Source organism: Pempheris klunzingeri, chromosome 8 (genome assembly GCF_042242105.1).
Source record: "Pempheris klunzingeri isolate RE-2024b chromosome 8, fPemKlu1.hap1, whole genome shotgun sequence".
NCBI classification, from domain to species: domain Eukaryota; kingdom Metazoa; phylum Chordata; class Actinopteri; order Acropomatiformes; family Pempheridae; genus Pempheris; species Pempheris klunzingeri.
Window position 1 is genome coordinate 18,141,191 of NC_092019.1, and position 24,492 is coordinate 18,165,682.

The following is a 24,492-nucleotide window of genomic DNA, read 5'->3' on the forward strand; positions in this document are numbered from 1 at the left end:
AGTGGTGATGGCAGGATTCAGATATTTCTAGTACAAGTAACAGTTGCTGCTACATTATAAAAACATTTTATATGGAAAAGTACTGCATTCACAGTATTTACTTAATTAAAGCTATTATCAGTATATACCAAAACTCATCAAGGACTCATTATGCAGAATGGTCTGTAGGAGGTTGATATTACTGTATTCATATTATTGATGCATATGCCTGCAAGTAACATTATAATGTTTCAGCTGGTGGATGTGAAGATTATTTTACCAACTTTCTTTACACATTTATAACAAAGAAATATTGGGTTAAAATTGAAAATATCTAAAATCTGCACTTAATTGAATCAGTTGATTAAATGTGCATAGTTATTTTCCATCACTGTAATATAATATAATAAATGTTTTGTTGATGTTACTTCCATTAGTTACATTTTGATGGACTTCTAGCCTACTTGTAGCCTAATTGTGTATTTTTACACTGTTGAATTTCTACTTTTACTGATAGTATTTGAATACTGCTTCCATCCTTACACCATGGCTTTTTAATTAAATGCATTCTTTCTCTGTAAACTAAAAATGTAAGACAGTCTTTTCGTCTGTACTACTGTTTCTGCACCTGGTAGCCACACTCCTGGCTGCCTGGACTTCGACCTCCCTGCGCCATTTTTATTTTTTACGTAACGCCGTCTCCTTACGTCCGTCTTCTGACGTGAGCCGCTCTGAGAATAAGGAACCGCCGTAAGATCGGCAGACACTCGCTCGGTGAGGGGTTTTGTGGGTCATGGAGGAGGAAGGTAAATAAAAGAGAGGTGGTAGAAACGCACAGCGGCTGGTTTTCAGACGGTCTCAGGGAGATTTGGCACTGCGGCAACTTTTGTTCTGGTGCGGTTGTGGGACCAGACGGAGAGGACAGACCGGAGAGGAGGGCCAGGCGGGTCGGCTCCAGCAGCAGCTGTCGGCGGTGAGATGAACATCATGTTACCCGTCTATTCATGCCTCTCCGGCCACAGCCAGCGCTGCTCTGCCCTGGCCCCACAGCTAGCTAGTACCTTTAGCTAACATTTAGCTACACTGGCTGTAGCTGAGAGCCAAACGGGTCGTTCATTGTGAAAATCTTCTTTGTTTAATGAGCAGCAGGAGAAGAGATACCCTGAGTGACGTTTACCAAGCTAATGTTGCTGTTAGCCTCGGGCAAAACAATGCTAGTTATTCCCAGTGCACACTGGCTGCTCCCAGTCAGCTTACTGGTTTGACAGCTGCTACAAACCAGTGGGTGAGTACCTGGATCATCCTGGCAGTGCGCTGCTTTCTGGGCTGCACAGCTCCACATGTTTTTTTTCTGTGACTAAAATAATGTTCACATTAAAAGTGTGAATGTGTAACACAGCCTTCTGTCACAGTTCAGTGCATCCATGGTTAAGTGAGCAAGTAAGCAGGTGTCACAGTGGCCTATCTGTGATGGTGTGTGTATTAATATCTTTTTCTAATCCTCTTACTTTGACCCTAATACAGCAGCTGTTTGAACCAGTAGGAATAAAATATTCAATCTATATCCTAGACCAAAAGAGTGATGGACAGCCCACCTGTAGAGTGGACTGTCTTGTGTCATATTTTTCAGTGGTGTTTTTAGGTGAATAGAGCCTGGCGGAGTAGATGGGGAATTAAATTTCTATTCCTGACAGTTCATTATGGAAATTGTAACCATTACGTATCCCTCCAGGGAGGTTAGAGAAGTTGAGTACGCCAGCATGAATAACAGTTTGTCAGCTGTTCATCCCTGGGCTTGGATATAGGTCAGTGAGTTGAGCAGCAGCGTTTCACCGCATTTAGTCATTTTCAGTATTTGCATCAAGGACCTCAATCATCATCATACGGATTTTTCTATTGCTCATATTTTGTTCTTGCAGGATCAGGTGAGTGATCATCAGATAAATGAGCACGAAATAGGACTTAATGTCAATAAAATAGTGATACTACGACATGGTGTCAGGTCTGGGTATCATTTAAAATGATGTTTTAAACTAATATATAATAACCACAGTATGGTGCCAGAACCAAAATATCAAAGAATTTGTTCACTTAGGGCAGTGAAAAAAATTACTTGACATTTTGGTGATACAAACAGGATTTTCTACAAAACCCTTTAATTCATTTAACAAAATAAGCAAATTTTTTCAAAAAGTAAATGTTATTTCAGCATTTCAACAAAAATGCGTAAATGAAATAGCCTGAATTTTTAAAAAAATGTTTAAGAAATATCTCATTTAAGAATAAGTAAACCAGATAACCAATAATTCAATAGCAGCTTTTTCATATTCCGTGCTGTGGACGTATTGCGTGTGTCGCAGCAAAGTAGTACTTAGGTTCAATGCGCAGCCATGTGCGTGAATTTTGGTTTTAACATTATGGTGATAGAATTTAATTTAAATTTTTCTCCTTGTAAGGGCTACTGTGGAGTTGATAGCTAAAATGTTTTGAACTTACGAGATTAGCTGAGTGGAATATGCACTGAATGTCTGTGCCTGCTGGGCCATCACATTCACATTATTAATGGTTCACGCTAAGCCAGAAAAGGACACGGAAAACAGCAGATGGAGCTTGAATTTGGTTACGTGACATCAGACTATTTGTGCAGTGTGAACATCCTCAAGAGTTCAACTTTTAATGGGGTCAGAAGCACAGAGATGTTATTAGAGTGTTTGAGATGATGCACAACAGTACTGGGGATTACCTGAACTAATACGTGTGTATAACATGCTGTGATTTCTATAGGTTTTATATTTAAAGTAGGCGATGTCACTGGATGTGTAAGATTTTGTTTTCAAATTTTTTCTTAAGATAAAAAGTTTTCATGTCTTTGGTTAGACAGAGGTGACCTTGTTGGTGCAGAATGTCATTTTGGTTTTGTATAATTTGTTGTGGGGAACCTGAACTGCTGCTTTTGGAATTAAACCTAATACTGTGCAGTTAACGTGTTGAATTTCCTTGAATTTATCACACTAATGAGTGATTCGGTGTTGCTCTAATTCCTAAAAAATCCAATGCCGTTAACTGTCTTCAACACAAACTGAATTTTGTGCTATTGTCCGAAGCAGAAATTGAACGATACATCTGTTCATTTTCTTCTCAGCTCTCAGGTGGTCTCATTGGGTTTGCCTCGTCCTTGTGTTGCCATGGCGATGCGAGAGTTGGTGGAGGCAGAATGTGGGGGAGCCAATCCCCTCATGAAGTTGACCAGTCACATGGCCAAGGAAGGGGGGGCATGGCGGCACCGCTCAACACCTACAGTGAGTAACGGATAGAGATATCCAGAAGTGGTTCATATGGCTGACTTTGTCAGCTGAATATTTCCAAAACATATTTAACTCATTTTTAAATTGCTGCTTGACAACAGTCAGTAGTAGTTATTCTCTTACTGCATTTTCCCCCTCTTTTATCCTCAGATCCCCTCCACTCCCATTGAAATTGCAACTGAGGAAGAGGTCAGTGCTCATGTTCCTCTCCATATTCAGAATATTGTGTTGACAGTAATACTGTATAATGTTTTACAAAAGCTCTCCACTCTGATGCAAGTTTAGGTGTGTGGCTCTGTGTATGCTGGCTGCAATTTCTTAATATAGTCTCTAAAAGGTAGAATAATCTTTAGCGGCTGTTGTGAGATGTTTTCAGTAAGATGTTCTTTTTTTTGCTCCAGCTGGTGAATGAGTTCCTTCAGGCGCCCCCACGACCCCCACACACCTTTGACATGGGTCAGCTGCTGGAGGAAATGCAGCAGATTGACCAGCAGAGCTACAGACAAGCTCCACAGAGAGGTACACTGCATTATTATTATTGTCTATCATGTATTTTGCACACCAGTTCCAGGTATTTTCTCCAGTGTTCAAGTCTGTACACAAACAGTTTCGTGCATTTTAAGAACCACATGTTTTCATGTCATAGCTCCAGACGTGGCAGCGTTGGCCCTCTCTGGTGACTGGGCGGCCGAGTTCCTCTCCGGTCCTGACTCTGCCTCAGCACCGGGGCTCGCCGCTCTTGGTGATGCAGCAGATGCTGATTGGACGAAAGAATTTATCGCTGAGGCTGCAGGTAACTTGAGCTTGAGTTGCTCTTTCTTGATCTCTGGAAACACGCATGCTTGATGCCCCTTTATCTTTCTGGAGTCATCATCGGTCTGTCATATGTCAGCAATTTTTGCTGACATCAGAGCAAATTTGCCTTTTGCTCTTGCATTGTATGTCATTTTTACTACCTACTGTGTTTTCTTTCTTTTTTGTTTTTTTTCTCTGCTCCAGATCCTGGACGCTGGGCAGAGGAGTATCTGGAGCAGTCAGAGGAGAAGTTGTGGCTGGGAGACCTGGGAGACAAGGAAAACGAATGGTTCGAGCAGGGGATGGGGCACATGCAGAGAGAGCGTTGAAAATATGTGATTAAAAATGGCTTAGATAAATTTATGCTTCAGTCACACTGCAGTGAATGTGTAGCATAGGCAAGGCACTAAGGGGGAGTGAAGGAGAATAGGAGCACAGGTTGAGAGAGCATTTGAATCTGAACCTTGATAATGTTCTTGAATTTTAATTTTTCAAACATTTAACCTTGTGTGGGCTAAGCTGATGATGTTTTGCTCAAGTTAAGAGCCTTACATTACATGCAGTATGTCTAATGATCAACCTAGTGCATTGACCTCAAAAGAACACACTTAGACAACATTGCGAAGTACACTCCTCAGCCTGAATGGATTTGTTCCAGCCTACATATGCAGAATAGAATAGAACTGTATCTTTTTATTGTAGAGCTTATTACAGCATGATATCAGCAGTTTCATGTTGTTAATCCGACAGGACAAAGGAGTATCAACCAGGAGACGAGTTGAGGCAAACAGCCAATGAGCTTGTTTCAAAGGTTGAAGACCCCAAGTTACAAAACACAGAGGTGAGAGGCGACTTGATGTGTACCTGACAGCAACTGGATTCTTTTTATACAACATATCATTCTTTTTATACACATCTATCACCATATCTTTTCTCTTTTTCTTCAACATTTTGTAAAGTAGTTCTTTGGGAGCATAGCGCATTGGTAGTATTGTTGACTTACGTTTTATTGTGTTTTTTTTAAAACGATTTTTGTGTTAATTTGGGTAGAAAGTTGTTGATTTGGAAGGAAACTAGTTGCATATTAGTGTAAACCTGACCAATTAGTAATGGCAATCGTAAATGCTTTTTTGCTGTCATTTTTTTTTCGTTGTGTAGTTCCTGCGATTCATTAGGCAGATTGGCGAGGGCAGTGTGACAGTGGAGAGCAGAACAGACAAACAGCTCACAGATAAAGCTCAGGCCGAGGAGGCTCAGAACTGGGCCTCCAACCTCAACCAGGTACGGGTCACTGGCCACTGAGGAGGGGGTGGTTGCAACTGGAAATACATTGGAGAAGTACGTTGGTTCACTTTTGCACAGTATAGGCTTTGCCTTGTGACTCATCACCCCAGTATCTGATGCAGAGTAACATTTTCCAAAAATTTAACCAAAAGCAGCCACTGCACTCCCTGTAATATGAAGCTTAAGGCTGCACAGCATTACAGAAGGAATTTGTTCAGCAAAGAGAGGGTTCCTCTGCCTGCTTCTCTTCTTACACATTTAGTTTTTTAATGTGTACAGTCAAGCTCTGGTTATTCCCATTTTGACCCTCAGTTCTTGATTTTACTGGGGTTGTAAGTGATTACTTTCACTTCATTCAGTTCAGGCAGAAAAGGGCTGATGCCACATTTTGAATTTTTACTAGATTTTCCCCTAAAATCATGATGCTATGGAAGCCCATTTCTGCCAAGAAAAGAAAAAATACACTAAAAGTTAGATATGAAAAATAGATAATAATATATATATAAAAAAGATAATAATTGAAAATGATTAGACAAAAAATTGAGATATTAAGTCGAAATTCTGACTTCTTATTTCATCATTTGACTTGGTAACTCATAATTCGTGTTTATTATCCATTAAATACTCAAAAATCTTGAGTTATTAGGTGTTACTAGGTGGTACTTACTAAAAACTTACTTACTCACTCAATTTTGATTGACCACTACATTTATTTTTATCATGTCCAACTTTTACTCCAACTTTTTTTCTTCTTCTTTTCCTGGCGGAAATGAGCTTCCACATTATACAGTGCATGTGCAGCTCTTTATGAGGAATATCACCATGAGTCCATTGTATTTAATTGCCCTCTAACTCTTACATGTGCTTTTCCCATTTTTCGACCTGCCTTCAAATTCTCGGCTTGCCATTCCCTCAATTAACAACCTCCATTCATCTACTCTTCCTTACTACTTAAAATTTACTCCCACTCTGCCCACCCCTCCAAAAAAAACCTCCTCACCAACCGTTCCCTCCTCCTCAAAACATTGCCCCATTCCCCACCGCCACCCCTCCTCGCCTCCCGCCATAGTTCCTGACGGAGACGGGGGGAGGGAGTCTTCCCTTGGAACTCCCAGAGAACAATGAGAAGATTGAAAAAGTTAAAGCTAAACAAGCACAGAAGTGGGCCAAGGTCGTCAGGCAGGTAGGACCTCTGTGGTCGTGGTAGCGATAGGTGTTTTTTTTTCTAGCTGCAGTTATTGACATGTTTAAATTTTACCACACATAAACAATAAGATACACTCAGCACTCAATTACTTGGTTGCTGTTGGGTGCATTTGTATCTGATAAAAAAACCCGGAGAAATTTAAGAAAGGAGTAGGAGAAGATTAGCTTTTTCTGTGTTGTTTTTTCTTTCATCTTTTCCTCCTTTCCATTCACTTCCCTTTTTATAATTTTCCTGTTTTAGGGTCCTCATCCTCAGATCAAATAACATTTGTCATAATCTGCAGCTGCCGACTAAAGTCAAACACTGTCATTGCTTTTCAGGTGTCGGAGGAGTCGGCTGAAGCCTGGGTAGATCAGTTTGCCACATCAGGACCGGAGTTCCAAGAAGCGAAAGCTGCAGTGGAGGTGAGACAAGAATCAATGACGACTAAAACTCTAACCTCCACCCAACATGGACCCCGACAGAAAGCCCCCCACCTCTGAGCCTGAGAGTTTTTACTGCGACTGTTGTCTCACACCTGATGCTTACTCATGTGGGGATTCTTGAATCATTAATTTTTAATTCATGAATTGTTGGGTCTCTCTCTTAGTTAGAGAGTTTGGTCTAGACCTGCTCTATATGGAAAGCATCTTGAGATAACACTGTTATCACTGTATTGGTGCTATAGCAATAAATAAAGATTGATTGATTGAAAAAGAAAACTAACACTGTATGTTAATTGGGAGCAGTGGTAACCTAGAGGTTAAAAGCAAACGGGTGTCCTGGAAGACACACAGAAAATGGAAACTGAATAGGCAGGGAATCCTTCGCCAACTGACCGGCATCAAGGTGCCCTTGATTAAGTAACTTAATCTGGTTTGAGAAAAAAAAAAAAACACTCTCTCTTTTGACTTGGTTATGCTGGAAAACACATCAATACACTCACATCAGTCCCCTGGAAAAGTAAAGGTCAAATACATCTACGATGCAGGATGATATATGTTGCGAGGAGACTGCGAAGTAATGATGTGTATCATTGTCATTTTGTCAGAGTGATGTGGATTTCTGGGAGAAGCTGCAGCAGGAGTGGGAGGAGATGGCCAAGAGGGATGCAGAGAGCCATCCCTGGCTGTCTGACTTCGATCAGCTACTCAGCACTTCTTATGATAAGGTAGCTGTCAGCCTGCTCAGAACAGGCAGCCGCTGAGAAATACTATCTGTGGCTGCATGTTTGAGGATTCTTGCACATAAAGTCGTTGTCACTGTTTTTCTTGTATTTAAATCTGCATGATCCTTTGTTAGAAATGGTCACATAGAAATGCTGAATGATACTCTTGTGTTTTCCTTGTGTTCGTCCCAGGGGTATCAGTTTGAAGAGGACAACCCTTACCTGTCCCACCCGGACCCTTTGTCAGAGGGAGTGAAGAGGATGGAGGCGGGGGACATCCCAGGTGCCGTACGGTTCTTTGAAAGCGCTGTACAGAGAGAACCAGACAACCAGCTGGTGAGACTCTTGTAGCCTGTGGTTTCATGTGTTTTTCCAACTGATTGCCCTCTTATTGATAAACGTGAAAACAGTCCAAAAAGTCCCTTTACTTGTGTTTTTACCCTTGTTTGTTTCCCCACAATTGTAATGATGTTGTGGTGTGTGTATTTCTTTTCATAAATCGCAGGCTTGGCAATATCTGGGAACCTGTCAAGCAGAGAATGAGCAAGAATTTGCTGCCATCAGCGCCCTCCGCAGGTTAGATATCACAATTGTAAAATGCTGTTGACATTAAGTAACAGATGGAGATAACATAAAAGCAGAGCATCTGAGTTTCAATTAAAGTTCCTCTGGAGGATTTTTGTTGAGATATATATATATATGCAATCACCTGTTTTCTTTGTAGACGTTGTTTGGAAATTGTAAACATTATGATCCTCGTGGTACTTTTCTAATGAATCCAGATTCACTTGTAATTTAATAATGAGCTCTGTGGCTGTTTGCTCAAGCTGCTTTTCTACTGTGCCTTTTGAGTAAACATCCATGGCAAAATTCAAATAGTTGCATAAAGAGCAAAATGAGTCGATAATGGCAATAGATTCAATCCTGTTACCTTATTGATAGGAGTGTATAGTAATCTTCTACCTCAGGTTTTGTGACTGGTCACCACGTTTTCCAGTTTCCTCTCTTTCCACGGGTTCAGCTAAAGATCTAATGCGAAAATGTAATTGGGAATTTTGATGTAATTAATCAAGTATTTGACAATTTCTAACATTTGTCATTCTCTCCTCTGTCATTAGGTGTATAGAGCTGAAAAATGACAACCTGACGGCTCTGATGGCGTTGGCTGTCAGCTTCACTAACGAATCGCTGCACAGGCAGGCCTGTGAGACTCTTCGTGATTGGCTAAAGCACAATCCAAAGTACCGTTCTGTGTGGGAGCAGCATGAGCACGAAACCCAAAACGATGGTGCCAGACAAAGAGACAAGGAGAGAGATAGGTTCGGGTCACTGCTGCCAGAGTGAGTATCACGCACGCATTCAGAATCATACAGAATGATTTCTGGTTTAAAACAACATGCAAAGCCAGTGAGTCCAAAATGCTTTTAATAGTGTTGACTTTTTCTGACTCTCTGTTTGCCCCTTTCTTTTTGTTTTCCCTGCACAGATCTTTGTTTACTGATGTCCAGTCCCTGTTCCTGCATGCAGCCAACTCTGACCCCGCCCAGGTGGACCCCCAGCTGCAGTGTGGTCTGGGAGTTCTCTTCAACCTCAGCGGAGAATACGACAAGGCAGTGGACTGTTTCAGCGCTGCTCTCTCTGTCACACCACAGGTTAGCGTAGAAGCCAGCACTGAGAGCCTGACGTTCATCCTCGCACAGCATGCTGTCTGTCTCTGAGCTCTTTGTCTTTTGTCTCCATCAGGACTACCTGCTATGGAATAAGTTGGGTGCCACGCTCGCCAATGGAAGCCGCTCAGAAGAGGCTGTGGCCGCCTACAGGAGAGCTCTGGAACTGCAGCCCGGTTTTGTCCGTAGTCGCTACAACTTGGGAATCAGCTGTGTCAACCTAGGAGCACACAGGTGAGGGAGAAAATGTGTATTTCATTTGAAAAAGGGCAAACATTTGTCAGTTTTCAATTGTTAATTACATTGTTAAATACTAATGAGGGGTGTAAATCTTTCAACCATGAATGATTTACACCGCTTTCAGACCAACTCAGAAACACTGAATAAATGCACACACTGCGCTGCTATGGTATGAAAGTGTGAACACACATTTCTATTTCTGTCATAGAATTACTATGTGGCCAAACAAACAAATGAACAAGTCAAACCAAAACATGAGCTAATAAAAACATTTCTACAAAAAGGATGAAATGAACATCAAGTGCGCAGAAACCGTCATGTTTGTCTTGCGTTAGTTTCAGATTAGATAACAGCAAATTATCTTTGACTTGATTGTGCTTTCTTATCGTATCTGGTGGTGTAAAATTGGCACCTATCAAACCCAGATGCAGTGCAATTACTGGGATGGAAACAGCAGTTTTGTGAAATACACTCATTTGCCAGTTTAATGGGTGCAGCTAAAACTGCAGCTATTTCTTACAACAGCTCTGAAATAAATCCTCCCTTTTTATGAAGGTTGTAATATTCAGTTTTTGTTGAAAACGTTTCAGAGAGATGATGATTTCATTTAATTTTGGAGGCTGCAGTTTGTGGTGCTGTTGAATTGTATTGTATTAGACCAAATGGTGCCGTTTCTATTATTTTGGGTAGATTAAAAAAAATCACATATCATAAAGACTTTTTAATTTGATTACTGTATTTGATTATTACATATTATATATTATATTGTTCCCACTATTATCTTAATGCGTTCAAAGTAATTACGAAAAGCTGTAGTAATTTATTTTGATTAGATCAGAAACTCATAAATGTCATAGTTAATGTAGCCAAAGTCAGCTGCTCATTCTTCCCTGCGCTCTTGGTCCTTTATCCTCAGGGAGGCTGTGGAGCACTTCCTCGAAGCTCTATCTCTGCAGCGCCAGGCCGCTGGGGATGGAGCAAGAGCTGCAAGGGGGCCTGGCGGCGCCGCAGCCACCATGATGTCTGACAACATCTGGTCCACATTGCGCATGGCTCTCAGCATGATGGGAGAGAGCTCACTGTACGCTGCTGCTGACCGGCGGGACTTGGACACGTTGCTGGCTCACTTCTGCCAGAGAGAGGTGGAGGGTGGGACTGAATGAAGACGAGCTAGGGGGGGGCTTATTGAGTGTGAGTGTGTTTCTCTGGGAGGTAAATGTCTGGGTGAGTGAATGAAGCTGAGAGGAGTCAGAGTGGTAACGGTTACAGAGAAACGGAGGAGGAAGACACTGTGAATCATCCACTATCCTAGAGACATCATCTCATGGTCGTGTGCGCTTAAATGACTTATTTTGAATATTGCAGTATTAGTCTCTACCTGGACGACCCAACGAACAGTAATACAGTCATGTCACTGTATTTATCACGTTTTCCTCCTACTCTGTTGATCGTGAGACCTGAGTTTAACGAAATGACACTTTGCTTTTGAATTTGTTCTCACTGAAGAAAGTACATGATGAAGATTGGGTCAGTCCGTGAAGTGATCAGTAACCATCAGTGCGGACGGTTAAGTTTATTAGTACATCCAGTTCTCTCACTGTTTCTTAACAGCAGGTTGTAGGTTGAACTGTGTACTCACTATGATATGTAGATTAAAGGTACAATATTATTGTGAAATCAAGAATACTGCTTTTTGTCAAAAGTGCTCCCAAGAGAAGGATTATGCCAGTCCAGAGTTCAGACCCTATAATCAGAAGTGCTACAGAAGCTTCTCATTTTTGATACTTTGTTTAATTTTTTAGTAATCGATTATCAGCCAGGACAATGAACTGACAACCAGAGGGACTGTTACTGTTATAATAAGTGTGTGTGTGTGTGTGTGTGTGTGTGTGTGTGTGTGTGTGTGTGTGTGTGTGTGTGTGTGTGTGTGTGTGTGTGTGTGTGTGTGTGTGTGTGTGTGTGTGTGTGTGTGTGTGTGTGTGTGTGTGTGTGTGCGAGCGAGCGCGTTTTGGGTCGGGTGGGGAATATTAATCGTGCATTGGATGATAACATCATATAACTGTAATATCATTGAGAATGATTTCTCTGGGCGCCTCCCTCTCTTGTTTTTTTCATATTGCTCTTGTAAAACAATTTGCTTCATTGTAAAATAATGCTATATGCCATATTGTGTATTGTAACATAATTGTTGCACTATAATTGTTTTCAGGCTAGTTAAATCCTGACTGCAATGTTTAATATAATATTCAGCAATAAAGCTTTGATTCCAAACATCTGTATGTTATTATCATTATTATTTTAAATGTTTATTAATTTTTTATCACTAAACAAAATAGTTTAGCACCAACAACATAAGAAGTGTGTGCTGATGATAAGAGACTAATTTAACAAATCTTATAAGAAATAATAGATAGTTGTGTGAATGTTGAAGTTTGAAACACTTTCACCAAGTAAATCTAAATTGTTTTATTATGAATAAGGACAATAATATGAGAAAACAGACTCACATTTAAATACTGAGTTTTTGCTTAAAATTCATTCCCTTTAGTCAGTTTGTTGATTTACATAAGGGACTTGGAGTGTGTGACAAAGTAGAATTTAATCCGAATAGATTCATTTTTAGAAAGCTTTTAAATTTCACTTTTCATTTCATTTTCATTTTTTTTATTTTTGCTCCAGTTACTGCTCTATGGGTTGAACTGGGGCTCACTGCACTGCTTGCAAGAAGGAGCCATCTTTAAATTTATGTGATCTCAGTATGTAGTAAATAGGAAATTGGTAGCAAAAGACTTGTGAGATGAAATATGATAAATAAGTAAGTAGAAAAAGTAACATTTACCAGCCTTTTTAAAAAATAATTTTGCGATTCCATTTTGAAGTCAGTAATTTATCCAGTGTCCAGTCAGTGTTTTATCCGTAGAATTATGAATCGGATATTTTAATAGAATCATTTTTTATTTACTTTTACTTTATTAATTCACAAGTTTATATTATTCCATTGTAACACTCCAGCTTCCACATTCAAGTCAATATCTAAAGAAAAGTAAAATTAGATCTTTTTCATCGTGCATTTCCACAAATAATGAACTAATTCGTGATATATTCTTGTGCTTTTTTTTTTATCCCTGATGTCCTAAAAAACACTGACTTATCACAAACTCAAACTTGGGCAGTTTGATTAGGCAGAGGCGTGTTTCAGGAGGATTTCTCCACCCTGACATTTCATTTTTCTCCCCTGACGTGAAAAACAAAGCTCGCCTTCATCTGAACTTTCAAACTGTTATCAGCGGTACGCCCCGCCCAGTTCTAGAACGCTCTGCTCTAAGCCAATCAGCGCCGAGGAGCTGGAGCGGAAGCGCACGCCGATTGGTTCATTTAAAAATAACATCCACGCAACCCCGCCATTTAAATGTTTTAAAAGACGAGAGCTTCCCTTGTTTATCTCTCCTGTGTGGAATAAGTGAAACGAGGTTAAGCAGCACTTCTGAGCGACTTTCTTCGTCTTGTAAAAGGTGAGCCAGAGAATATATTTAAAACTGTACAACTCCGTCGATTCAAGTATTCTGCACGTTTCAAAGTCCTTACTGTCAGCGGTTACTAACACAATATTTATACTGAATTAAAGAATGAAAAAGTGAAACCTTACGCCAACTAACCTGACCTGACCTTAGCTAAGCTAACCGTAGCTTGTTAGCCGGTTATTTCATTTTCAGCCAACTGCAAATATAAAATTGTTTTTATTCGTAATGAATTAATGCAACAGTTGACATTATGTTCTCTCCCTGTGGGCTGTTTAACATTTTCATGCCTTGATTTACTTACCGCATGTAACACTGTATTACAGTGACTATAACTTGAATGTCGCCTGGAAAGCAGCGGTTGTTCAGTGTGTGGAAATATGCTAATGCTCAAAGTTTTGGTTCTGAAATGACAAGAAAGTCCCTGGACCCTTAAGTAACTTAACTATATATATTTTTTTTGCTGAGATGGTCTTTTGTGGCCATGTTTGTTCTCAATGTGTTCTTGTGTTGCTTTTTATTGTTTTGCTTTGGTATAAAACTGTTCTGTTGTATCTACCTGTGAGGCAGTTAACTTTTTAATAAGTGTCATGGGAACCAGTGAGAGCAAAATGGCTGCATCTGCACCAATAAAACCAGAACCAGCCATCAAAAACATTCGAATCAGTCATCTGATGGATCCACGCTCTCCTTCAGCAGAGGTTGATCGAACACCCATTCAGGTAGGTTACCTGGCTGACTTACTACCACACATGTTTTCAGCTGTGGGGGAGGGAAACTTAAAAAGAAAAAAGAAAACGTCTTAACTGTACCATTTTTTTTTTTCTAGGTCAATGGGCTTGTGCCCAAAGCTGCTGCTCAGGTGAAGAGTGAGTGTCCACTGGCATTCACTGATCCCCGCTCACCTACCATCGGCATTACCCGCACCCCTGTCAGAGAAGTCATGAGAGGTAACTCTTTGGTAGAGAATAAGTCTTAAGTGTGGCCTTTCTCATCTGCAGAATGTCCTGTAACATAATGACCTTCCATTTGCCTCCACAGCGACAGTTGGGTCCTTTGCTCACCGTCTCGGCATGCTTTTCCACAATGAGACTGAAGGCAAAGCACCTGAAGTCCCTCAGAAATGCTTCAATGATGCCATTGAAGAGGAGGTCTTTAATGGTGAAGAGTTGGCTTCCTCTGATCCCCTCCTGACTCCTCAGCCCTCCTGCACCATTGGCTCCCTGGCTGAGCACGCTAACCTTCTGGCCACCCCCGTAATGCCCCCGCTCCAAAGTGTAGGTGACTCGAGCCCCTTTGTGCTGCTTGAGGAGCCTCAGTTGGAGGTGGAGGTAGAAACTGAGACCGACATTAGCCTGGAGGAGGCTGAAGAAGCAAGAGAATCTCCTCTTCACAAAAGACTGAGCATGAGCCTGATAACTTGCCATGAGGGAGCAACCTCGTCCCACATCTTTGAGGTGCACCGTGACAGTGCTTCATCCCCAGTGCCTAATGTGGAAGTGGAGCCACTCAGGAGTGGTGTGGATCATTCTTATGCTGTTCCCTCTGTCACTGTTGAACCAGAGTCCCTTGCTGAGCCTTTCCTACCCACTGATTCAGATGAATCCCCAGCTCAGGTGTCCCCTGCACAGGAAGCAGAGCAACTGCCATCCTCTGGCGAAGCCAAAGAGCTTGTTAAAGAATTGTCTTTGCCTCCTGCATCTGCTCCATCAGAGGCGCCGACTGGGCCCAGCTCAGAGCCGCCACAGCCCTGCACCGGCATCCGCTGCCCCACCTTTGACTCAAAGAGCCCCAGTCAGGTGGTGTTCAAGCCGCAGTGGTTGGGAAAAGGTTTTGGCGCCACTGGGCTGAGAGCCAGAGGAGTGCAGAAGCTCAGTGGAAAAGGAGGCTCCTCTCCTCTTGCTGTCCGCGTGGCCGTGAAGAACGTAAGCAATGAAAACAAGGGACAGTCTGGAAAACTGAAGCAGAAAGGTGTGTAGGAAGTTTGTAGCTTCTCATTCTAAATTATAAGAAGTTGTTGCTTGACGTTTCCTCTCTTTTCTTTTCTTTTTTTTTTTTTTTAAGGTACTGAGGGACGCTCCCCGCTGCAGATCCTTAAGGAGACCAACTCGCCCAGGGACCAACGTCCTCAGGTACTGTATACAAGCATGCGCTCACTGCTAATGATACATACATTCCTTATTTACTCAAACTTGGTCTGAACCTAGATTGTCTGAGTAATTTAGTTGTCCAAAATCCACTGCTGAGCTAATGTGTCCTCCCCTCTGTCCAGATGAAGCTGAAGGTGTCCACCCCTGAGAGGCCTGGACAGATGGACCGCAGAGTGCTGGCAGTGTCTTTGGATAAGGAGAACAGATGATTCACTGCAGCAACATGTACAGAATCCTGCCACTTTTATATCTCTTAAACAGTCCTTTATGTGTACAGCTTTCTTAAACTGATTACTTTAACTTTCACTTTGAGTGGTCCTCTATCATTTTTCCTATCCTTTTGTCCGCTTGTAAATATGAATAAAATTATTTACCTTCATACTTCAGCCTTAAATCTTTTGTATTGGTTGTAAGCTATTTTTTCTGTTGTTTCTGTTATGGGTTATTCATCTGATACCCTTTTATAACTTAATTTTGTTCGACTCTGAAATTGTCATTGTCATTTTGTCAGTCTTTGTTTCTGCACAAACAGAATAAAAGCTTGACACTAAATGTGTTCATGTGAAAAGGAAAACCGCAGATCTCATATTTCATGCGACTGCTGTTTGAATTACACCCCTCCTGATTTTGACATATTGGTATTGCATTATTCGCCTCTTCTCCATTTTTAGTCAAGCTTCAGTGATGAACACTAGAGGGAGACTGTAAATGAACCATGACATTTTAAGTTTATCCATAAAAATGCTACATTTGTCTTTTTTTCTTGTTTTACCAAATATCAAAATTCCTTCATAGACTGAAAGAACTAAAAACCACCAGACTGTCATCTCAAATGAAAAAAGCCATATTTTATGCCCCATTTATATCCAGCGGGATATAAATATGAACATGTTTTTTTTACAAAAAAATTAGTCAGCATGTCAGAAATCAACACTAAAGACTTGTGTGATGCAGAATCTTGTGTTTATTAGTCAGTCTTTAAGAAAGGTCGTATTGCTTTACTTTGTGTATCCAGTGTTGGAAAAGTGGCAGTCCAAATTCTAGTCAGAATTTAGTGCAGATTTTCTTTTTTTCTGTACACAAACTGTCCTTCAAGTTTATCTTGCACCATGCAGAAGGAAAGGTAAGCGGTCATATACAGGTTCAGATGTATTGCTCATATGCACACAATAGACATTATCATCCATATAACACTCATACTAAACTCCTGAGACAATGGGGTCATTATTTTTTTTGTAAGTGCTTAGTGAACCATGCCAACCGTTTTATTATCCCATCTGCCAGTTCAACAGTTTACCCAAAGCACTAACTATTGACAGGGGGTAGGCCAAATAATGAGACCCCAAATCCTGGTAAATATTGTCCATCAATCACTTACGAAACAACTCAAACACTACTGTAGACATCTGCAAACTATAACTCCATTTTAGTTAAAATTAGAAAATGAAGAGAAAGTAAAGTAAGCATCTAGGGAAACTACCAAAACTAAGAACAAACAACAGTCTGAAACAAAAACGCAAATGCTCATATTATTGATATGACATAACTTATGCTTTGATATAAAACACATCATATTAGTATAGCTAGTGTGAATCTACACAGGCTGTAACTTGACACATATTCAGTTCTATCTCATCCAGTGTGCTACCATTTCCATTTGGCAACTGTTCTCAGTAGGTGATCTCTGAATTGCTGCGATAAATGTGCATACGTTATCGACTTTTTAAACCGCAATATATTAAACTATTAAGAGGAATGATCTTTTCCGAGACCCCCGCCCCGTGTCGCACCCCAGATTTCCCCATAAAGTGAGAAGAAAGGTGAGAGCGCAATGTGACACAGAGAGACACATTACAACCCCTCTCAAACATCAGATAGGACTTGGCACAATTAAAATACCCTCTTCTCACCCTATCTCACCCTCCTTGTCCCTAATCCCTCCCTAAAACTCCAATTTCTTTTTTTTTTTATCTTCTTCACTTTCTCCCAGGCAGATGTTAACTGCTCTCTCTCTCTGCTCGCTGGTGAGGAACAGCTTCAGTTCCATATCTTGAGGAAGCTGTCCCAGGATCCTGTGCAACATGCCATCCCATCTGAGGACACTCCGATACAGCTCACTCTGTTGTCGTGACCAGCCAGCACTCCTGGACCATGGCACAGAAGAAAAAACATGCTGTAAGCTGAATAAAATGCCCTGAAAAAGCCACTGAAATTACTCAGTTGCAGAACACTCCATCCCATATTAGGAGTTAAACACTGGAAGTTTTGGAAGCTCTAAGATCGATTGCTAAGTCCACTTTTTTTCCACCGATACTTACCGACTCTCTCAGATTTAAGTGCGTCCCAGATGTTGACGTTGAAATCGTCGTAGCCAGCCAGTAACAGGCGTCCAGACAGGGACGGGGCCAGGGAGGTCACACCACACATGATTGTGGAGTCCTGATAGGTGATGAGGTCCTGGTCGGCTCGCAGGTCGTACAGCTTACAGGTGGCATCGTCCGACCCTGTTATCACGGCATTACCATTGGGGAAGAACTGGAAGAAAAAGAATTGATTAGAAACTATGCCTCTGATCAGGTAAAGAAGTAAGGGTGGAAAACTTCCTTAGCCTCACCCCAATTGCATTGATGTCACTCTCATGGCCTCCAAAGGTCTGTCTGCAAGTGCTCTCCCTGATGTCCCACAGCTTGGCCGTGAAGTCACATGCCCCTGAGATGAAGAACTTGAAGTCTGGGGAAACGGCCAGGGACATGCAGTCTCCCTGGTGTCCTGCAAAGACGGTCTTTTGGGTCCCTGTCTCAATGTCCCATAGTACGCTAGAAGGAGACAGACCAATTTGTTTCTGTTTAATTTACAGAGAGGGAAGTAGGAACACAGTCTTTAGTTCAGTTACTCACACTTTATTCTTACCAAGTGCAGTCTCCAGAGCTGGTGATGATCTCACTGTCACTGAGGAAACGACAGCAGGACAGGTAACCTGGGCAAACAAAGGAGTACAGCATGAGGAACCTCAAAACACAGTGTAAGTGAATAAAAAGAAATCTAAGAAGGTCTCATTCAGTCCAACATAAGAGAATCTGAGACTTCAAGAGATTTCATTTCCAAACTGTGTTGTCCTACCTGTGTGTGCCGCCAGCTCACGCATGACCTTGACATTCCCATCCTTGCCCTTGAGGTTGTAAATGGAGCACATGTTGTCCAGACCACCACAAGCCACTAGGTTTCCCGAAGGTGCATAGGCACAAGTCATCACCCACGATGACTTGAGAGGGATGGCATTCACCTGGTGGGACATAGAAGAAGGTGAAACTCTTGTCCTCAACCACTGAAACCAAATGGACTGAATCTGAACGTAAACCACACACACTCAAAGGCCCTTAAAATGTATTTTTTAAAGGCACTATGTGGAGTTTTTAGATAATTGTCATTATTAATGACAGCGGTGGACGTTAAGTGAACTGCAGTCAGTATCCTCGCACACTGCAGGCGTGAGTGAGCATCCTGGGCCTTGGCCAAAACAACGATGTGACATTCACAAAACTGAGCGTAGTTGACTGGCATCATACTTTATTCTCTTTGGACTATTGGGTCCATGATGCGAACTAGCTTGCTGATTACAAATAACTTCATCAGTTAATGTTATGAAGCAACAAATGCCAGATCCATGCCACATAGCTAAATTACAGCTAGCTGGCTAACCTTGGCTTAGCTTAGGTTACAGTTAGCTAGTTGGCTGTGCCTGCTTTGCATTGTTCTTGGTTAGTAGAAAGTTATACAGCTTTGCTTTGTGCTGTTATATAACGTTAAAGATTTCTCTTTTTTTCTCTGTGTGGGCAGGACATCAGAAAAACTATTTCAATCTGATGACTGATGATTTGTTGTTCAGTCACTTTAAATCAGTGTCACTCTTGATAAAAACTATTTATAAAATAATTTTAAAAAACTTGCTGGTGGCTTCTTTAGTCATTAATATATGTTGTTTAAGAGAGATTCTTAAGATTTTATGCCAAGTGTTAGGGGGCTTTAAGAAATGAGGTCACAGTTACTGCTGGCTAAGTTTCAGCTGGGAAATCAAATCCATGGCTTAATATTGCATACTCTCATTCACCATTACTGTAATTATGATACACCTCTCCGATGCTCTTTCCTACCTTGTTGGTTGTAATGCTATCCCACACTATGAGTTTTCCATCTTGTGAGGCACTGACACACAGCCTGGTGATGTAACAACGACGATATGATGAGGCAAACACAGAAAGATAGAGAAAGACATGTAAGCTCCAAGTTTCAGCTGAAAAACCAAAGTGAGGCACAAGTTAATTCATCCAGTTACAGTATAGTGTACTTCACAAATCTAATTTACCAATCAGAATTCCCTCTTGCATTTATTGGCCCTCCTCACTCTAATTTTGTTCTAAATTTGATAAAAAAATTAACAGATCTTGGCTGTTAAATAGGTGGTGGTGGTCTTTCAATGTGTGCATGATGTGCTGTGTATTTACGTGGAATCAGTGCCCCAGTGCATAGCGTAGATCTTGGCAAGGTGACCCCTTAGTGTTTTCCTGGTTTTCAACTGGACACGACCCACCACGTTGATCCCATTTGCTGCTTCTTGCAGTGTGGAGTCCTGCACCGCCTTACGAGCTGCCTGCAGAGCAGACACAAACACAGGTAGTCAGGTTACTGCCAGCATTCCTGTGTTATGATATGGTTTTGTATATATATGTATATATTCATATATATGTGTAGCTCTTTGGAAGGGCCTACTGACAGTGATCTGGTCTTTGAGACTATCTGCCTCCTTTCGCAATTGCTCCATTTCACCCATGGCGATGGTTGTTAGGCACTGTCACCAATGGAGACAGGGAGAGATGGAAGGAAAGCGGATATTCCTGAAATGAAGAAGAAGAGAGTTGGGGAGACAACAAAAGCAAGATTAAGTTACCAAGGAATAATTCAAGAAAATAGTTGTGATCTGTACATTTATTGCCTAGTAGTAGATTTCCCTGTATAAATACGTCATGATGGAATTTTACCTGCACCTACCTGAATGATAATTAAGCCTCTTGAGCTCCTCTCTCCAAGTAAGTGCTATTTTGCAAGTCAAACTGGCCGTGGTCTACTTTGCAAACTGTCATAAACACGCAGGAGCACACGCAGAAACTCACAGAACAAACCTACGTATGCACTCATGTGCTCACACAAACACATGCAGGCTGTCTGAATATGCAAGCATGACATTAACAGAGAAAGTATTTGTTCTTCAAAAGATGTGAGACTTTGAGAGCACACATCCTCACCCTGAATGTACACACAAACCAGTATGTCCTGTAATAATGTCATCAGTGTCTCAGCCAGTCACCTCTCACTTCTCAACAAATTCACAGCAGTGACAAGTAGTTGGTGCCATTTAACAGTCCAGTGAGTTCTCGCCTAATGTTGATGGCTATTGAATTTGCTAATGTCGTGATTAAATGAGCAATGTTTTGCAGTAAACCAATCACCTAATGGACAAACTCATACAGTGTGATAAATGTAATCAAGGCACAAGTGAAAAGGCACAGTCACGATCTCAAACTGATTTTTACAGATACAGAGTCGTTCAAAGGGACTTGACACTAACCTCAAGCAGCACAACCTCACCAACAACACCCTCCTCCTACTGTACACGTGCAGATATTACAAATGACTTTTCTGTCTTGTGACGAACCAATTGTCATGGTGCTATTTCCTTTATCTTACCTTGAAAACTGATAGGATTGAATACTTGCGTTGATCTTATCGTATGAGTCCCTGCAGCAATCTCTCTCTCTCTCTCTCTCTCTCTCTCTCTCTCTCTCACTATTTGAATGAGTGTCCCTGTCAAAACACATGACCAAGTGGATTTGCCTCTAATTTGCTTGAAGTGAAAAGGAGAGGAAGGGAGTGACGGAGGGAGTGACTCTGTAAAAGAAAGATTTGCTTTAATTGTGTGACGGTGGGCTCAATCCTTTATCTGTAATGCTCACAGTGATTGGAAGATGGCCTGAAACGTGTTAAAATGAAATAATGTGCTGATTTATGGCCCTTATAGTAGTCCAGTGCTCCAAATACCCCAGAAGCTACAGTATGGGTGTCCTGCCTTAAACTGCTGATGACTATATTGTCCCTGAAGTTGGTAACAGGGGATTTTAGGCCTTTGTTCCAGTTAGGAAATTGCTTTGATAATGAGTGTTGTAATGAATGTTTGAGTGTTTTAGTCGAGCTATTACCCTTTTGCCACTCTGTTCCTGGGACCTTGCCATTGTTCCATGTGATTAAATGAGTGCTAGGGGTTGCTGGGTGGTGAAGTGCATTAACAGAGCCGGAGAGAAGAGGGGGCAGCGGGAGGGGAGGGGAGGAGAGGGAGGGGTGGAGGGTAAGAGGCGAGGCAGGAGAGTGAGTTTTAAATCCTACTGGCTGAGATTTTAAGGGAAGCCTTTTGAATCAAATCTGCTCTCATCCGATTACTGACTGCTCTTTGCATCTGGATAAGAGATGGAGAAAGGGATGGGGGGGCAGATAGTGGGATGAGAATAAGGGAGGGGCAGATGGAGGAGGTGGAACAGGATGTAGAGAGAGTTGTGGGAATGGGATGTTTTTGGTGTGACTGGGCCTATGAACTTGAGTCTGACCACTGAAGGTTCAAAACGTGATCTCACAACATGCCTCTTGTTTATTTGATCATTGTAGGTTATGTCTTTTCTTTTTTTCTGTATCCCTCATAGCCTGTTAATACTAAAGTAACATTTGCATTTGAAACTGAGATATCAAAATAATGTGTCTACCAACAGGGATTTTACCAGATTGTTTATACTGTGGTAGTTCGCCATTAAGTAGAAGGCTGTCATGGGCAATGTTGTACTGTAAATAAATGACCTAAATTAGTTAATGATAATGTTCTATTGTTCTATGATGTTTGTATTCAGTGTGATAATGTGGGCAGCATGGTGGTGCGGTGGTTGCCTCACAGCAAAAAGGTTCCAGCCTTGAACCTTGAACCTGTCTGTTTGGAGTTTGCAGATTCTCCCTGTGCTTGTGTGGGTTTTCTCCGACTTTCTCCCAAAGACATGCAGGTTAGGTTAACTGGTCACTCTAAATTGCTCGCAGGTGTGAGTGTGAATGCTTGCCTGTCTCTGTGTGTTGGCCCTGTGACTGACTGGCGACCAGTCCAGGTTGTAACCCGCCTCTCGCTCAAAGTCAGCTGGGATTGGCTCAAGCCCCCCCCCCCCCCCACGACCCTGAAGGATAAGCGGTGTAGACAATGGATGGATGGATGTGATAATGTACCTTTTTTTTTGCTAGGTACTTAAGTCACTGGATTAGCCAAAAACAGACATACCTGTCTGTTTTTTTATCCATCATCAGCTTCTGCATAGCGTTTCCTTAAACGCTAATATGTTATGTCACAACATATACCATATAAAATTACACTATATGGAAGATTTAACTACTTGGTCCAAGCCCAGTCTAAATTAACAGGGTATTTATCTCTTTTAAAAAGTGTAGACAGTAATTTCAAAATAAAATTGTACCACTATGAATCTAAATTTGACACCATGCATGATACAGCCATAATAACAATGTATCGCACAGATTATGTTTGAGAGATTTAAAAATGAGACAGCAAGAGGAATTTGTTTTTTGTCAGATTAGAAATCTACAAGACAAAACCAGCATTGTATGCTGATCCCATGTAAATCCTTCTGTTGTGCGAGCCACAAACAAAAGATAAGAGACACGTAAGTGCATTAAATGTGTGTCAGTATGATTTTAAATGCCATCTCGATATTTTACCTTAATATTTTTTTTAACATATGCCACATAAGACCACAAATCTATGATATTGTTGGCATGCTGCATTTAGAAAATAGAGCAACTTATATAGAAACTTTCAAATTTAGGAATCTGCATTTTTTTTGGTTTAAGGATCGTAGTTTCAGGATATATCATCATGACAGTCAAAATATTCCTCCAATTTTAGGGATTTTTGTCAAATTATTTAAAGTGATAAATGTTTATTTGACAGTTTGAATCACATTCCATCATCTGAGCAGCATGACACAACTTCTCAACTACCCAGAACAAAATATGTAAACAGCAACATATCACCATCCACTCACCAATTAGGAGACTCCTCTCAGGGTGTTTTGGTAGATCTTTAATCACTCTTCCTCCAGCCGTCTCCCTCTGGTCGTTGTCATAAGTTCAGCCCGCCTGTTGCCACACTTTCTCCCGCTCATTCACTTTTGGTATCACACACAGTGGGATATTCCTCCGTCACTCACTCTCTCCACTGCTCCTATGAGGAACAGATGAGGATTGGAGGGATGAAAGGAGATCAGTGATGAGGGGATAAACCCTGGGATGGACAGAAAGAGGTGGGGTGGGGTGGTGGGTGGTGATGGTGGGGGTAAAAGAGCCAGAAAGGGAGACGAGACAGTGGGGGAAACCAAACAAGGTGTAGAGCGTGCTTATGGGGTCACAAGACATGAGCAGGGGTGAATCCGAATCAAAAACTAAGAGATGGAAATCATGGAGGGGAGGGGAAAGAAGATAAATAGAAGACCTGGGAACATGTCTTTTTATGGTGCTGAGGTAGTCTTTAAAAGATCTATGACGGGCCGGAGGGTTTGTGTTTTGTAAACCCAAGATGAAGCTAATATTAGAAGGTTTATGGGCAGAGAGGGAGAATGGCAGAGCGGAGATCAGACAGGGTACAGTGGTGATGCAGGATCAAGGAGAGAGGCCTTTCTGGTTCATTCTCACTTTTCAAACAGTACCTCCAGGCATGGACTTATAATGTGCAGGATATGTGCTACTGTAACTGTCTATTCTCCTCTTCATTCTCAGTGTCAAAATACTATTTTCTCTTTTCCTTTGTCATTTTTGACCTAATGTCACACCTGAAGGTATCCATGTTTGACTCAAATGCCCCCCACGTACAAAAGGGTGCCTAAACTTAAAGGTGCCTCTTTTTTTTGCCCTTCTCTGTCAGTGTGATCCTCACTGCTGTTGCACATCAACTCATAAAGTGAATCACCTATGTTAGTTGCGAAACAGCACTTCTTGCACTATCATGAGCACTTCAGACAGCAGGGTGTTTCTCTGAATACTGGGACCACATTTCATCCAAAAGGCCTGGGAGAAAGCCCCTTCGATCAGCTGCTGAAGTGGCCTCA

The 24,492-nt window shown here is 41.4% G+C and overlaps 3 protein-coding genes across 5 annotated transcripts; 2 read left to right on the top strand and 1 right to left on the bottom strand.

Moving 5' to 3' along the window:
- The first annotated feature begins 742 nt into the window (after window positions 1-742).
- Window positions 743-11,885, top strand: pex5 (peroxisomal biogenesis factor 5). 2 transcript variants are annotated; one of them, XM_070835640.1, is made up of 16 exons: window positions 743-952; window positions 3,122-3,278; window positions 3,435-3,473; window positions 3,686-3,803; window positions 3,931-4,077; window positions 4,284-4,368; window positions 4,830-4,920; window positions 5,238-5,360; window positions 6,891-6,974; window positions 7,601-7,720; window positions 7,910-8,053; window positions 8,223-8,293; window positions 8,836-9,057; window positions 9,204-9,369; window positions 9,461-9,618; window positions 10,541-11,885. In XM_070835640.1, the coding sequence occupies exons 2-16, from the start codon at window positions 3,165-3,167 to the stop codon at window positions 10,785-10,787; spliced, it is 1,929 nt and encodes a 642-aa protein (XP_070691741.1). In that variant the 5' UTR covers window positions 743-952; window positions 3,122-3,164; the 3' UTR covers window positions 10,788-11,885. The 2 variants fall into 2 exon arrangements, with proteins under 2 accessions (XP_070691741.1, XP_070691742.1); XM_070835641.1 differs by lacking the exon at window positions 5,238-5,360.
- A 1,190-nt stretch (window positions 11,886-13,075) lies between these two features.
- cdca3 (cell division cycle associated 3) lies at window positions 13,076-15,673 on the top strand. 2 transcript variants are annotated; one of them, XM_070835391.1, is made up of 6 exons: window positions 13,076-13,136; window positions 13,713-13,864; window positions 13,972-14,092; window positions 14,184-15,113; window positions 15,207-15,274; window positions 15,415-15,673. In XM_070835391.1, the coding sequence occupies exons 2-6, from the start codon at window positions 13,733-13,735 to the stop codon at window positions 15,499-15,501; spliced, it is 1,338 nt and encodes a 445-aa protein (XP_070691492.1). In that variant the 5' UTR covers window positions 13,076-13,136; window positions 13,713-13,732; the 3' UTR covers window positions 15,502-15,673. The 2 variants fall into 2 exon arrangements, with proteins under 2 accessions (XP_070691492.1, XP_070691493.1); XM_070835392.1 differs by lacking the exon at window positions 13,076-13,136 and having other exon boundaries at window positions 13,447-13,864.
- A 578-nt stretch (window positions 15,674-16,251) lies between these two features.
- On the bottom strand, window positions 16,252-23,632 carry gnb3a (guanine nucleotide binding protein (G protein), beta polypeptide 3a). The gene is made up of 9 exons (XM_070834988.1): window positions 23,434-23,632; window positions 20,064-20,184; window positions 19,795-19,940; window positions 19,444-19,507; window positions 18,413-18,575; window positions 18,203-18,269; window positions 17,907-18,108; window positions 17,611-17,827; window positions 16,252-17,436 (listed from the first exon to the last, which is right to left on the bottom strand). The coding sequence occupies exons 2-9, from the start codon at window positions 20,118-20,120 to the stop codon at window positions 17,330-17,332; spliced, it is 1,023 nt and encodes a 340-aa protein (XP_070691089.1). The 5' UTR covers window positions 20,121-20,184; window positions 23,434-23,632; the 3' UTR covers window positions 16,252-17,329.
- Window positions 23,633-24,492: the final 860 nt, after the last annotated feature.